We start from the raw sequence: 13,626 nt of genomic DNA on the forward strand, positions 1-13,626 counted from the left end.
TGATTCTGTAAGTCGGGACAGCAGTCTCTGATTCCTACCCCCAGTCTTTTTTTTTTCTTTTTTTGAGACAGAGTTTTGCTCTTGTTGCCCAGGCTAGAGTGCAACAGCTGGTTCTCAGTTCACCGCAACCTCCACCTCCTGGGTTCAAGTGATTCTCCTGCCTTAGCCTCCCAAGTAGCTGAGATTACAGGCACGTGCCACCACATCCAGCTAATTTTTGTATTTTTAGTAGAGACAGGGTTTCACCATGTTGGCCAGGCTGGTCTCAAACTCCCGACCTCAGGCGATCCATCCGCCTCAGCCTTCCAAAGTGCTGGGATTACAGGCATGAGCCACCGTGCATGGCCCCCAGTCTTAACAATGAGTCCTTTTCTCCCTGAAAAAGCATTAGCAGCAGAGCGTAGAGTAGGTGTGGTGGGGGAAAAAAACCATTGGACACTGGTTAAGATAATCTTTTGTTTTAACAATGACTCATTGTAACCAAAGGTGAACTGACTCAACTTTTCAGACTTCAGAGTTTCCTTCTCTTTAAAATGAGCATAAAACGTACACCTAGCAGAACTGTTATAAGAAACAATGTCTCGGAAACTGTAAATTGCTATAAAACCATGACATTTTTATTACAAAACACCGCATATTGGTGGTAACAAGGGAACTGTATAAAAGAGAAGGGGGCTAGACACAGTGGCTCACACTTGTAATCCCAGCAGTTTGGGAGGCTGAGGCAGAAGGATCACTTGAGCCCAGAAGTTTGAGACCAGCTTGGGTAACATAGGGAGACTTTGTCTCTACAAAAAATTTAAAAATTAGGTAGGTGTGGTGGTGCACACCTGTAGTCCCAACTACTTGGGAGGCTGAGGTAGGAGGATAATTTGAGCCTGGGAGGTCAAGGCTGCAGCGAACCATGATCACACCACTACACTCCAGCCTGGGTGATGAAGCAAGACCCTATCTAAAAAAAAAAAAAAAAAAAGGGAACCATCAAGCACCTAATAAATGTCAGCTCCTAGGCTGAATGGGATTACCTGTGCTTGTTTTTCGAATCATCACAACAATTTTGAGGTGGTAATTAGAGTTAAGTGTGTAGAGGGATTAAGCAATTGCTACAAGGTTATTTTCCAGGAGTAAAATTATAAAAATCATAAGTGAATCTGGGGATCTTCAGATGTGGCAAATAACAAAAGTGTTGAGAAATTTAAAGGACACACAACTCCAGTCAGGCTGTAAAGTAATCCAGGTTTCTGGATATGAGACGTGGTGTAACTGAAAGAGCATGGTCTGTGTGTGTCTGCCGTGCCTGCATTCAGCATCATTTATTGAGCATCCACTGAGTGTCATGTGCAGAGAGAGAGGATACAATGTTGAGCAAGACAGTTCTTTACAGAGCTTGCAGAGGAGGAAGTTAAGGAGCATACAAGCAATTACAATGTAAGGATAAGATTTCCAGTAAAGGAAGCACAGAGTACTATGGAAGCACATGAGGTGACTCCTAATACAGTGTAGGGTCCTTAGGGAAATGTTCCTGAAGGAAATGTTCCAGACAGAGGCCCAGAACTATATCATTAGAATATACAGCAGTGAGTGATGAGGCTGGAGATGGGGCAGAAGCTGAATCATGAAGGGCTTTATAAACCATATTAAAAGAGTTTGGGCACACCCAAGAATATTGAATTTTAGTGCCAGCAAAGCAGTTGAAGGGCTTTAAACAGGAAAGTGGAAATAAGTGGTGGTGATACATCTATGGCACTTTAGAAAGACACTTTGGCTGCAGTGTTGTGGGTTAGATTGGAAAATGAAAAGACTAGACGTATGACATTCAGATAAGTAGTTAAAGTAATCTATTAGCTGGGCAGGGTGGCATGTGCCTGTAGCCCCAGCTACTCGGGAGGCTGAGACAGGATAATTGCTTGAACCCAAGAGGCGGAGGTTGCAGTGAGCTGAGATCATGCCGTTGTACTCCAGCCTGGGCAACAGAGAGAGAGACCTTGTCAAAAAAAGAAAAAAAGAAAAAAAAAAAAAAAGGCAAGCAAAATAATTATCCAGGCATTGTGGCATGTGCCTGTAGTCCCAGCTACTCAGGAGGCTGAGGCAGGAGGATTGCTTTAAGCCCAGGAGTTTAAGGTTGCAGTGAGCTATGATCCTACCACTGTACTCCAGTCTGGGTAACAGAGTGCGACCCTGTCTCTTTAAAAAAAAAAAAAAAAAAGTAAAGGAGATAGAAAAGTGGATGGATTTGAAGTGGAATACCATAATTTAAAGGGTGGGCAAAGGAGACGAAGATGTGGCCAGAGAGATAGGAGAAAAACCACGAACATGGTATCATGGAAGCCAAAATAAGAGTATTCCAAGAAAAGAGTGGCTAACAGTGTTAACTACTGCTTCCAGGTCAAGAAAGATCAAGACTGAAAATGTTTACCAGATTTATAATCGAGGAGGTCCTGGATGACCTTGGCAAAAGCAACCCCAATGGCATGGGAATGAATGGTAGGGCAGAAGTATTGGGATGCAAGTAGGCAAAAATTGTTATAGAAGTACTGAGGTGAGTTATCTAACCTAGTCTTAGAGAGAAGGGAAGGCTTCCTGGAGGAGGCATTACCTAAGTGGAGTACTCAAGAACAAATAGGAGTTAGTCATATAGAGGCAGAGAAGGAAAATTTAGGCAGAGAATGCTACGTTACAATTGATCTTAGGGGGCACTAAAAATAACCTTGTGACTTTGGGCAGTTACTTCACCCATTTTCTCATCTATAAAATGGGAGTGGATAGTATTGATAGTATTTACCTCACTGAATTGTTGACAAAGATTGAGATAATGTATGTAGAATACTGGTACACATTAGGGACTCAGTTCACTCCCGCTCATTAAAGTATTACAATGAAACAATACTTAAAGATATTTTAAAAATGAATTTAATCTCTCTCTAGAAACAGTGCACTGATTTTACAAATGTCCACATTTGGTTTTCAGTTTACCAAGATTATGTTAGTACAGCTAGTGAGATGCAGCACGCCATCTTCAGCCCCCTTGCCTCTGGAAGAGACACCAGACTGCAAAGGGCACCGCGTACAGAAGCTAATGGAACTTGAATGAAAAGACAAAAAGAGCAGAACTGGTTAGTGTGACACAACATTCTAACATGCCTGATTCTTACATCGAATATGGTAACTTGAGGGTTGGTGGGGGAAGACAAACAAGGAAAATCCACTTGGGAACAATTTGATGAAGTTTGCAAACCAGCATTTTACCCCCAAATTAACAACAGCTTGTATGGAAAAAAAAAAAAATGCTATTTTAAAAGTATATGGTTTGGACAGGTATCTGTTTTCTCTTGCAGTTCTTGTAAAAAAGTATCAAAACCTTGGCTTTAAATATATATATATATACACACACACACAAGTGGCTTTTTAAAAATTACTTTTTATAGCACAAAGTGTTTGTAAATGCAGAGGTTTTCTGCTAATTCTTGACTGTGCACATGGTGCATAGCCTGAATGAACAGAGCTTCCTGATTTTTTTAACTGAAAAATTGAAGCAGTAATTTTTTAACCTTCTAAATTTTCCATACCCTAAAAATACAGTGTGAGAAGACTGTTACTCTATCTTCATGCATTTCGGGAAAAGGAATTATTTACTCTGAAATGTTTAATGCTAACTCATTTATATTTTGTGAAATGATGAGTGTATGGCTGGAGTTTCGGGGGTAGGGTGGAGAGGCTTGCATTCCTGTGCCATTTCCCCATTCCCACCAACGCCTGACTGGACAGTGATTGGTATCCCCTCTCCAGACTCAATGTCTTCAAAATTTTCAGTTTTCTCTCTCACAGTTGAGAAAATCTAAGAGGCTTTCAACAACATGGCATGCTTCTGTGAAAATCCCACTGCCCTTGTATTAGTCTTCGTTGACCATATAAAAAAATCTTTGACTCAAATATGTGAAAAGCAGTCAGCATTTTCCTTTGGCCACTGGAAAGCTTGAGGCTGAATAACATCAGGTCTGCAAAGTGCTGGCAATGCATCCTAATGAATTTTCCATGATGAATTTAGTGCCTTGTACACAATGATCAAGAGATGCTTCATTGAATCAGAAATTAATCTATTTTATAAAGTGCTTACATTGAACCTCTTTCCATACAGCCTCATTTCTTGACCCCTTGAGCCTTTTGTTCCTGTTAGAATGAACTGTGCAGTTCCTAAAGTCCCCATGCTGTTTCATACCTCTGTGTTTTAGCTCGGTGTGTCTCTGCCTGAAGCAGCTTGGAATCCCCTTCTTAATTTTAAGACTTAAAGTCACTTCTACGATGACCCTATTCCTCATCTTCTTAGGTAGAAAGACCCCTCTCTCCATTGTGCCCTAACAGTGCTCTGAATAGAATTGATGCCTTTTTTGTTTCCACATATATCTTCCTCCACTGCTACTATGAACTCTGTAAAGTCAGAACATGTGTGACTGACATTTACATCTGCAGTGCCAGGTGTGTAGTTGGTATCTAATGAGTGGTTTTAGTGAATGAATATACTGCAGTCATACTGAGATAACTGGAGGGATCAATAGGACTTACTGCCATACATTTAAATCCGATCTCATTCTCTTTTTGCCAGTTAATGGGTTCCTTCAATCTGTTTTATAAATAATCCGTGCTATCAAAAGTAGATAAGTAGTTTTCATTTTCTCTGTTTCTAGAAGGCATTTCAGCTAGTGCCTTTGTAATTCCACTGGAGGAGAGGTAGACCATAGTATAGGTAGCAGGTCTGATACAATGTTCAGGCAGCCCAAAATAGTCTTCCTGCAGATGGAAATGGAGGAAAAGCACTGGGACTGGCTTCTGATACATTTTCTGCCCTCTTGGCATTATCTCTGAGCTTCCTTCCAGCTCTATAGTCCAGTGACTCTGTGATCTATGATTGGCTGTAGATACCTATGCACAGGGGGCAAAAGGCAAAAGATATGTAACTACACCTCAAAATGAGGCTGAAAAGCCTCTGCGAATGGGGGAAGGTGGATCTGACTCCTCAGGTTTCATCTGTTTACTGCTGTCCAACAAATGAGTATTTCACAATTTGTTTCTTGTAAAGGGTTGCTCCCATAGCTGCCTCTTTCAAACTGCAGTTATAGCATATGCAAGAAACATGGATGTCTCCGAGAAAGCTGTGAATTTCATCATCATTTTGAGATCTCAGGCTGTATGTCCAGACCCCATTCATTATTTTTTCTGTGAATGCCAGGATCTGACCGAAAGTTTAGAAACTATGCCTTATCCACTGTTATCATTTAATTCCTTGGAAAATTCAGTTTCTTTGGAAGAAGGTTACAGGAAAAGTCACTTGTTTTGAGTAAATTTCCATGTTTTTCACTGTCATCATTTTTCTTCAGTCAAAAATAATTTTACTCTCCGTTCTTAAAAGAATGGTAATGTGAGTAAGCTCCATAGGAGTTGGCCACCTGTTCTTAAAATTCTGTTTGGTATTGGTCATTCTAGGTCAACTGCATTTACCCTCTCAATGGAATATTTCAGGACTATCAACACATGCATGTCATGAGGAGATTGCTGGATTATGCAAAACACAGTGCCCAAGCTCCAGAATATAGTTATTTTCTTAGAGTTTAGGAGGCCAAGAGTGATGCAGAGGAAGGTCCTAGGTACAGGATGCTAGAACTCCAGAATGTCTGACTGAAAATTCAAAGGGTATCAAGCTGGTGAGACATCCAACCTTCATTGAGTTGGGGGCATCTGGCAGGTAGGGATGGGAAGGCATTTGGTTAAGTGTGTCAAGTTCCAGGTATGATGAGATTAGATGCATCTCCTCTGCTCCTACTTAAGTCAAACACTTCCATGTTGCACCTTGTCCCTGGTTGTCTACTGGGAGTAAGTGGCAGAACAACAGAGTTAAGAAACTCAAACTCTTTCTCTTTGGATGGGAAAGCCAGTGGGGACTGAATCTTTCTGGGACTATAGGATTATGTTTCCAATGGGAGACCCCACAAATGGAAAAGAGCACTTCTCCCTTCCTCCCGCAAGGCCAGGAAAAGCAAAGAAGGTGTCTATAATGAAGAACATCTATACATATACCCAGAGTTTTTCCTTTTATTTACAAAGCAGTAAACCAAATTCCTGTGTGAACATAAATATCCAATATACTATAATATTGTGTATGCCATTTCCCCCCTCAAATATGACTTCAGTTTTGGCCAGTTGTTCTGACTTAAGCCAAAAATTAGTTTCATCTATATGAACATATGATGGTAAGTAACCTATTTATTACTTTAAAATGTTTCCCCACATAAAGGAAATGGTAGAGAGTAAGGGGAAAAGAGAAATAAGAGATGTAATAAAACCTATTCCACCATCTTTATTCTCAACCACAGCATGTCCCAGATGTTCAGAGCCTGGGCCAGTCTCTATAGTAAACTTGGGCTGTTCTGGAAATGTCTCCACTTAGCTCTGTAAGGATGGCACCCTTCAGGGTGCTTCAGAGGAAACTTACTGAATTCAACCCAAGTGTCCTGAAAGAAATTGAAGAAGTTACTCAAAGAGCTGAACTTTAAAACAAGGAGTAGCTGAGGGTGAGGCATATTCTATCTTGAGTTTCTGAGCACTCTGGTACCATGGAATGTCTCTACACTGACCTTTGCCAAAGCCAAGACAGCCCCAGTAGGAGTCACAGCAGCCATGTGTGAGCTGAAAGGCTTTTCCTGACTTCCTGGGGTCACAGGAATGGCCAGAGGTGAAAAGATTGCCTTTTTTACTACATAATTGCACAAACCATGGTATCTGTTTTCTGAGCCAGATTTCCAAAGGCTTTTCTGAAAACTACAAGATATACCCCTTGTGGACTGTGTTAAAATAAATTTATCTTTATGTATTTGAACAGTAGCCATAGATGTGCCTCTTCTCTACAGATTTTTCTGTCACACACATACACATATAAACACACACATATACACACACAGAGTCTGCGTGGTGGGCCAAACATGCCAAAAATAAATACTCTCACTTCTCTAAATTATTTATAGAACTCATCTGATTTTTAAAATATGTTAATAAATAATCTAAATGGGGGAGGGAGTTGAAGTTTTTTTTTTTTTGTTTTTTGTTTTTTACTTATGTTGATGGATAGCCACAAAGCATAATCATCTTATTTACAAAAAACAAACCCCCCAAAACCTAAAAAAGTCCCCCCAGCAACCAAACATCTTCTGTAAATATATTTTTTAAATGATGAGTAAGGTACTGTGCCATTGGCCCCCATTTGGTTATGTGCATCATGTTAGTCAGCAGTAGCCATTCCACGAATTCCTCATGGGTAGTGCAACCAGTTAAAAAGTGTATAAAACATTATACATAGAAAAACTCTCACATCCTTTGGATGTTTGCAGTTCATCATAACTTTGTGGTTACCTTTCCGCAACATAAATTTTTTAAAAAAATCACACACACACATACACTCACACAGACCCATATATAGAAACCCATTCATCCAGTCATACACCATCCAGAGTGTAGTGGGTGGGACTGAATTCCATGAGGCACGAAGTGGGTGATCCCATCCTCAGGGTAGTCCATCATCTTCAAGGCTTAATGCCACTCGCTGGGGAGACAAACCAAAGAATTCATCGTTAGATCCATAAGAGTTACTATTTATTATTGACAAAGTACAGACTTATGTTACTTTAACAGGTATTAGCTCACATAATCTTCAAACTCTCCCAAGAGACAAGATTTATCCTATTTATTTTACAGATGAGAAAACAAACTCAATGAGCTTAAGTAGGGTTTGTTCTGGATCACATAGCAAGTGGCTGAACTAAAATTTGATCCCAGGTCTGTATGAATCCAAAGCTGTAGATTTTTTCATCATTCTGTTTTGTATCTTTGTAAAGAAGAGTTGCTCAGATCTAAATTTTCTCAATCCTCCCTTATAGGATTTTAGGTTTGGTCAATTTCAGTGGGTTAGCTTTGGCAAATGTTAAATTTCAGGCTATGGGGTTACTTGTCTCTAGCATGCTAATCACATTTAGGAAGGTAATATACTGCACCTTCCCAACAGATTAAACAGAATTGGGAGGCAATGCAGGTTAATTAAATTCCATCCCTCTCTCCCTCACCCCTACTTTCTAGTCATTAGGTAGATGCTAGACTCCTGTCTGCCAAAAATGGCTGACCATGAGATGGTGAGCTCACTAACCCCTGAGCCAGTCTATTCCATTGTGGACAACAGATTTAAATTCTTTTCTATATTAATGTGAAATTTGTTTGTTTATATCTTCTGACATTCCCTGATTCCATCTCTCAGACTCAGAGACAGTTCTACATAGGACAACCCTTGAAATTTATAGATGGTGTTTGAATTCTGTTCCCTTCATTCTGAGTGTTTTCTTCTCCAGGATAACATCTAACTTTCCCCATCTAGTCCTGATGTAATCTTGTTTGCCTCTTTTCCATTTCCCAGATACCCTCCTTTGGAAAGACCCTCCCCAGCTTCAGTATTTTTCTTATAGTTATGTGAATTCGGGCCAGCCAGTTTACTTCTCTGAGACTTAGTTTTATCATCTATCAAATGGGAATAGTAATAGGACCTACCTCACAGGGTTGTTGAGGAATCAAATGAGATAATGCATGGAGAGTGTTTAATGTAGTACCTAACAACACATAGGGCCCAGAGTATCCTAGGTCAACGTAACCAGCATAAAATAGAATCAGACTAGTATCTCCCATCTCTGGACATTCTACATATGATAAAAAGTAACTCTACTGCCTTTCAAGTCATCTTTGGGTTATCTGTAGTTTTTTAATGAACGCAATGGCCATCTTCCACTAGTGTAGAGAATTGAGACTACCTTATTCTAGTCCAGCCACCCTCCCACTCTCTCCAAGACAGATCTCTAGGCCAAAGATAGGCCCCAGTAGTGATGGTACAGTTACCGGAGAAATCGACAGAGGAGAGACAGGTTGTTGAGAATATTGATTTCCAGAGCTTCAAGGCTATTTACCTCATGATATAAAGGAAAGAGCATGGGCTTTTGTGTATATACAGACTGGAGTTTGAATTCTGGTTCTGCCACTTCCTGGCTATGACCTTAGGCAAGTTATTCAATTTCTATGAGTCTCAGTTTCCTCATCTGCAAAATGGGGCTAATAATATTGGCTTGATAAGGTTATTATGAAGATTAAATGAGATAATGTATGTAAAACACTGAGAACAGTGTCTGACACACAGTAGGTGCTCAATAAACGTTGATTTCCTCATTCTACTACTCTATTTCTCTGCAACTGGCAGAAGCTTATTACTCAGTCCTTAGACTCATCAGGAGTAACTCCCCCTGAGTCATTTCTTTCTCTGGAAATAATGTCATTTTACATGTGCAGAGTGCTTTGTAAGTCACAAAGTGCTCTCACATGTGCTATCTCACTTGTACTTTATAAACTCAGGAGGCAGGTAGAATGCGGGTTATTATTCTCATTTTACAAATAACAGTGAGCAGAAAGAAGTGACTGAGATCACAGGGCTGTGGAAGGATGGAACTGGGAATTTTCTTACTCCAAGTTCAGTGCTTCTTCCACTGTGCCCCCTCTGATCTTCAAAAATTGGTCAAGCAACTATTTTTTTTGGACTGGCCGAGGTTAAGGATCCTCAAGGCCGTCTGCTAACCCTCCTCATTTGCTCCATCTCATTTCCCATGTCTCCCCTTCATGAACAATTTGCCTCAGCAGCAATTCTGTCTGCTCTGCCCCAAACTTGATCGCTTTCTTCCACATGCCATTCATTGGTCTGTGACTAACCCATTTTTCTTCTTTGCTCCAACACCCAGCTTACAATTTGCAGCCTTCCCAAACCAGAAAGCCTTCTAGGACTGGCTGCGCCTGCCTTGGTTCATGCCCTCACTCACCAGCCCCTCAGACTTAGAGTGGCACTGCCCTACCTTGGACTTGACGACAGGCAGCTCGGAAAGAGGGTTCTTCGGGAGTTGGTGCAGCTGTGACCTTGGTTCCCCCGGCAAGACAAAAAGCTCCTTGAGGGCAGGGGCTGGGTCTTCCAGTTCTCTGGTCTCCCCAAGACAGGGCTCTGCCCACAGTGGGCGATCAAAGCTGCTGATTGCCTGACAGGGGGATGGCACTGTGGATGACCTCTGAGGTCACACTCAGCCCCCTGACTCTGCTGTATAACAGTGACACCTGTTGTGCCACTTCATGGTCCTCATTCCCCCAAAAAGCCATGCTGTGTTGTGCCTTTAAGCCTTTGCACATGCCTCTATCTGGAATGCCATTTCCCTCCTTCTCTCCTGGGAAAACTGCTATTAATCTTTCAAGGACATAGTCCATCTGTCACCTTCTCTGTGAGGCATTCCTTGCCTGATTCTCCAGACAGAATTCATAGCTCCCTTGTTGATGTTTCCATAGCATCTATTCAACAAATATTTGTTGGGAGTCAGCCATACTGTGCTAGACATCAGGAAAACAGATTAATCAGACAGTTCTGCCCTCAAGGATCTTAGGGTTTAGTGAGGAGACCACTGAGTAAAAGACAAGTGGACTACAGTGTGATAGGGGCTGTGAGGCAGAGAGGCCCGGAGGACTGTGGGAGAACAAAGCAAGCCAAGGATAGCTTTCTAGAAGAGGGGACTCCTGAGCTTCCACCACGGCACTCAGCACACAATTATACCACTGTATGTTAGTATCTCTAACTCCCTACCAACTTCTTGGGAGCAAGCACATTCCTTACTGACTTTTGAATACTTGATATCTAATGTGCTTGGCACATAACTGGCATACAGTATTGAAATGAATATATTTGAATTAAATGGCCACAGTTACCCTTCCAGGCCAAAGGTTCTGAAAATTTACTGAGCAGAAAGAGACATTTGGCTTTTTTACTGCCAGGAAAAGCCTCTAAGTACAAGGTGGTCCTGATACCTTTTTACCTTAACCACCTACCCCAGCATTTCTGTGTTCCCCAGGGCCTAGAACAGTGCCTGATACATGGTACATTCTCGATAAATGTTTCAGGAAGGGAGGAAGGAGGAAGGGAAGGAGGGAGGAGAGGAAGGGAAGGAGGGAGGAAAGGAAGGAAAGAAGGAAAGAAAAAAGACAGGGAGGGAGGGAAGGACAGAAGGAAGGGAGGGAGGGAGGGAAGGATAGAAGGAAGGAAGGGAGGGAAGAAAGGATGGGAAGGAAGAAAGGATGGGAGGAGAAGAAAGGATGGAAGGGAAGATGGTCAGAAGGTAGGAATTCTCCCAGTGAGAAATACTTACTGCAGGATAGACATGGCCAATCTGAGCAGTCCTCCCTATATGGAGCTCATCTTCATCTTCTTCTTCTGTTGTTTTCCTGTAGACTGGGTTGTCAAAATTCATGCTTTTGGTGTTCTTCCGCTTCCAGTTTCTCCAGATCAGGTATCCACTCATGCACAGCAGGGCTATCACCACTGGAGGAAGGACACAGGAGATTGGACCTCCAGCAGGCTCCAGCCCACTGCTCAGACATCAGTGCAAGGCTTGTCACCACTCCACCTTTCCTGCCCCTTGCTCCTCAGGCTCTGTTTCTGCATGTTCTTTTTCTGCTGTTTGAAAGCCCATCTCTCATCCCTTCTTTCCTTTATTAACTATTCATCCTTAAAGATCCTGCTCAAATGTGAAGTCTTCCCCAACTGTGGGCAGAGGCAGTTGCTCTTTCATGTGTGCTCCCAGATCACACACAGTATCTTACTTTATGTATCTGTACTCCCAACTAGATAGCTCTTTCAAGGCAGGGACTGTGTCTTTTTTTTTTTTTTTTAACTCTTTATGCCCAGTTCCTAGCACTGAGTAGGTGCCTAGTAACGTGCTGAATGAATGAGTGAATTTTACCACACCTTTGCCCTAATGCTGCTGCTTCCCTACATTTCTCTAAGAAAACCATTCTCTCCCAAAACTGGGGGGTGGAGAGTGGGATGGGGCCAGGTACAGTGTTTACTTCCAAAGGTGAGGCTCCACCTGAAGAAGAACATCTCTAGAAGGAGACACAGAGGGCAACATAAGCTGTGATTTAGAATAAATGAATATGTTAGTGATTAAAGGAGGAAGCTCTGTCCAACAGAGCTGGGTAAAAATGGAGCAAGTAGCTTCGTAAGGTGGTTAGCAGTCACTCAGTATCCCAGTGGAGGCTGAATGATCACCTATCTAGGATGGTATAGAAGGGGTTTCCGTTTTAGTAAGATTACAATAATTGATATGCACTAAAGACAGAAACAAGGCAGTTACCACTGGTAATATTTATTGTCCTAGAGATCTAGCTATGCAGTAAGGCCAGAAAAAAATTTAAGAGTATAAATATGGGAAAGGAGGCCAGGTGCAGTGGCTCACACCTGTAATCCCAACACTTTGGGAGGCTGAGGCAGGCAGATTACTTGAGGCCAGGAGTTCGAGACAGGCCTGGCCAACATGGCGAAAACCCATTTCTACAAAAAATATAAAGTAGCTGGGCATGGTGGTGGGCACCTGTAGTCCCAGCTACTCAGAAGGCTGAGGTGGGAGGATTGCTTGAACCTGGGAGGTCGAGACTGCAGTGAGCCACAGTAGTGCCACTGCACTCCAGCCTGGGCAACAGAGGGAGACCTTATCTCAAAATAAATAAATAAATAAATAAATAAATAAATAAATAAATAAGAGAAAGGAGTAAACCAAACTCTTATTAACAGCTATTTATATTTTTAGGAACTCTGAACCTGGTGAAAAACTATCAGAAATAATTTTAGTTAATCAAGAATCAACATAAAAGATCATTACCTTCTTTTTTAATCAGCAAGAACCAGTTGGAAAATGTAACGAAGGCCAGACATGGTGGCTTACACATGTAATACCAACATTTTGGGAGGCTGAGGCAGGAGGATTGCTTGAACCCAGGAGTTCAAGACCAGCCTGGGCAAGATGGTGAGTGAGCCCTGGTCTTTACAAAAAAAAAATAATTTAAAAAATTAGCTAGGTGTGGTGGTGCATGCCTGTAGTCCCAGCTACTCTAGTCCCAGCTACTTGGGATGCTGACATGGGAGAATCCCTTGAGCCCAGGAGTTCAAGGATGCAGTGAACTGTGATTGCACCATTGCACTCCAGCCTGGGCAAGAGTGCAAGATCTTCTTGTCTCTTAAAAAAAAAAAAAAAAAAAAAAAGAGAAAGAACATGTAATGGAATAAAAATACATTCATAATAGCCCATCAAAAAGCTATAAAATATAAAATACCTAGGAAAACCTAAGAAGAAATATGCAAGTCCTATGTGATCTATAAAGTTCTGCTGAAGGACATAAAAGAAGACTGAAATAAATAGATATGCCACATTTCTGGCTGGGAAGCTTTAATATAATAAAAATGTATATTCTCCTCACATAAACTCATATATCTAAAGCAATCTTGATAATTTCACCAAAATTTTTATAGAATTGATAAGGTTATTCTGAAGTTCACTTAGAAGAGAAACTGAATAAAAATAACTGAGAAGATGTTGTGAGTGTAACATATCATGAAGTTCTGCTAATAGTATGTAGGAATATATAAATCGGTGGAGGAAGATAAACTGCTTAGACACAAATCAAAGTATGTATGGGATGTAGTTTATAATAAAGATGACAGTGCAAGTCAGGAGAGAAGTACAGATT

The 13,626-nt window shown here is 41.3% G+C and overlaps 1 protein-coding gene across 5 annotated transcripts in view; it reads right to left on the minus strand.

Annotated features, from left to right (window-relative positions):
• Positions 1–2,902: 2,902 nt before the first annotated feature.
• Positions 2,903–13,626, minus strand: part of LRP8 (LDL receptor related protein 8) — an 84,989-nt gene continuing 74,265 nt past the window's right edge. The window contains exons 17-19 of one of the 5 annotated variants that reach the window (XM_025377294.1): positions 11,250–11,422; positions 9,921–10,097; positions 2,903–7,588 (exon numbers count right to left, since the gene is read on the minus strand). In XM_025377294.1, coding sequence (XP_025233079.1) covers positions 7,550–7,588; positions 9,921–10,097; positions 11,250–11,422 — 389 coding nt within the window. In that variant the 3' untranslated portion in view covers positions 2,903–7,549. The remainder of the gene's footprint in view (positions 7,589–9,920; positions 10,098–11,249; positions 11,423–13,626) is intronic. The other 4 variants (XM_025377314.1, XM_025377306.1, XM_025377323.1 and 1 more) reach the window with 4 other exon arrangements.

The sequence above is a fragment of the Theropithecus gelada genome, chromosome 1 (genome assembly GCF_003255815.1).
Source record: "Theropithecus gelada isolate Dixy chromosome 1, Tgel_1.0, whole genome shotgun sequence".
Lineage (NCBI taxonomy): Eukaryota > Metazoa > Chordata > Mammalia > Primates > Cercopithecidae > Theropithecus > Theropithecus gelada.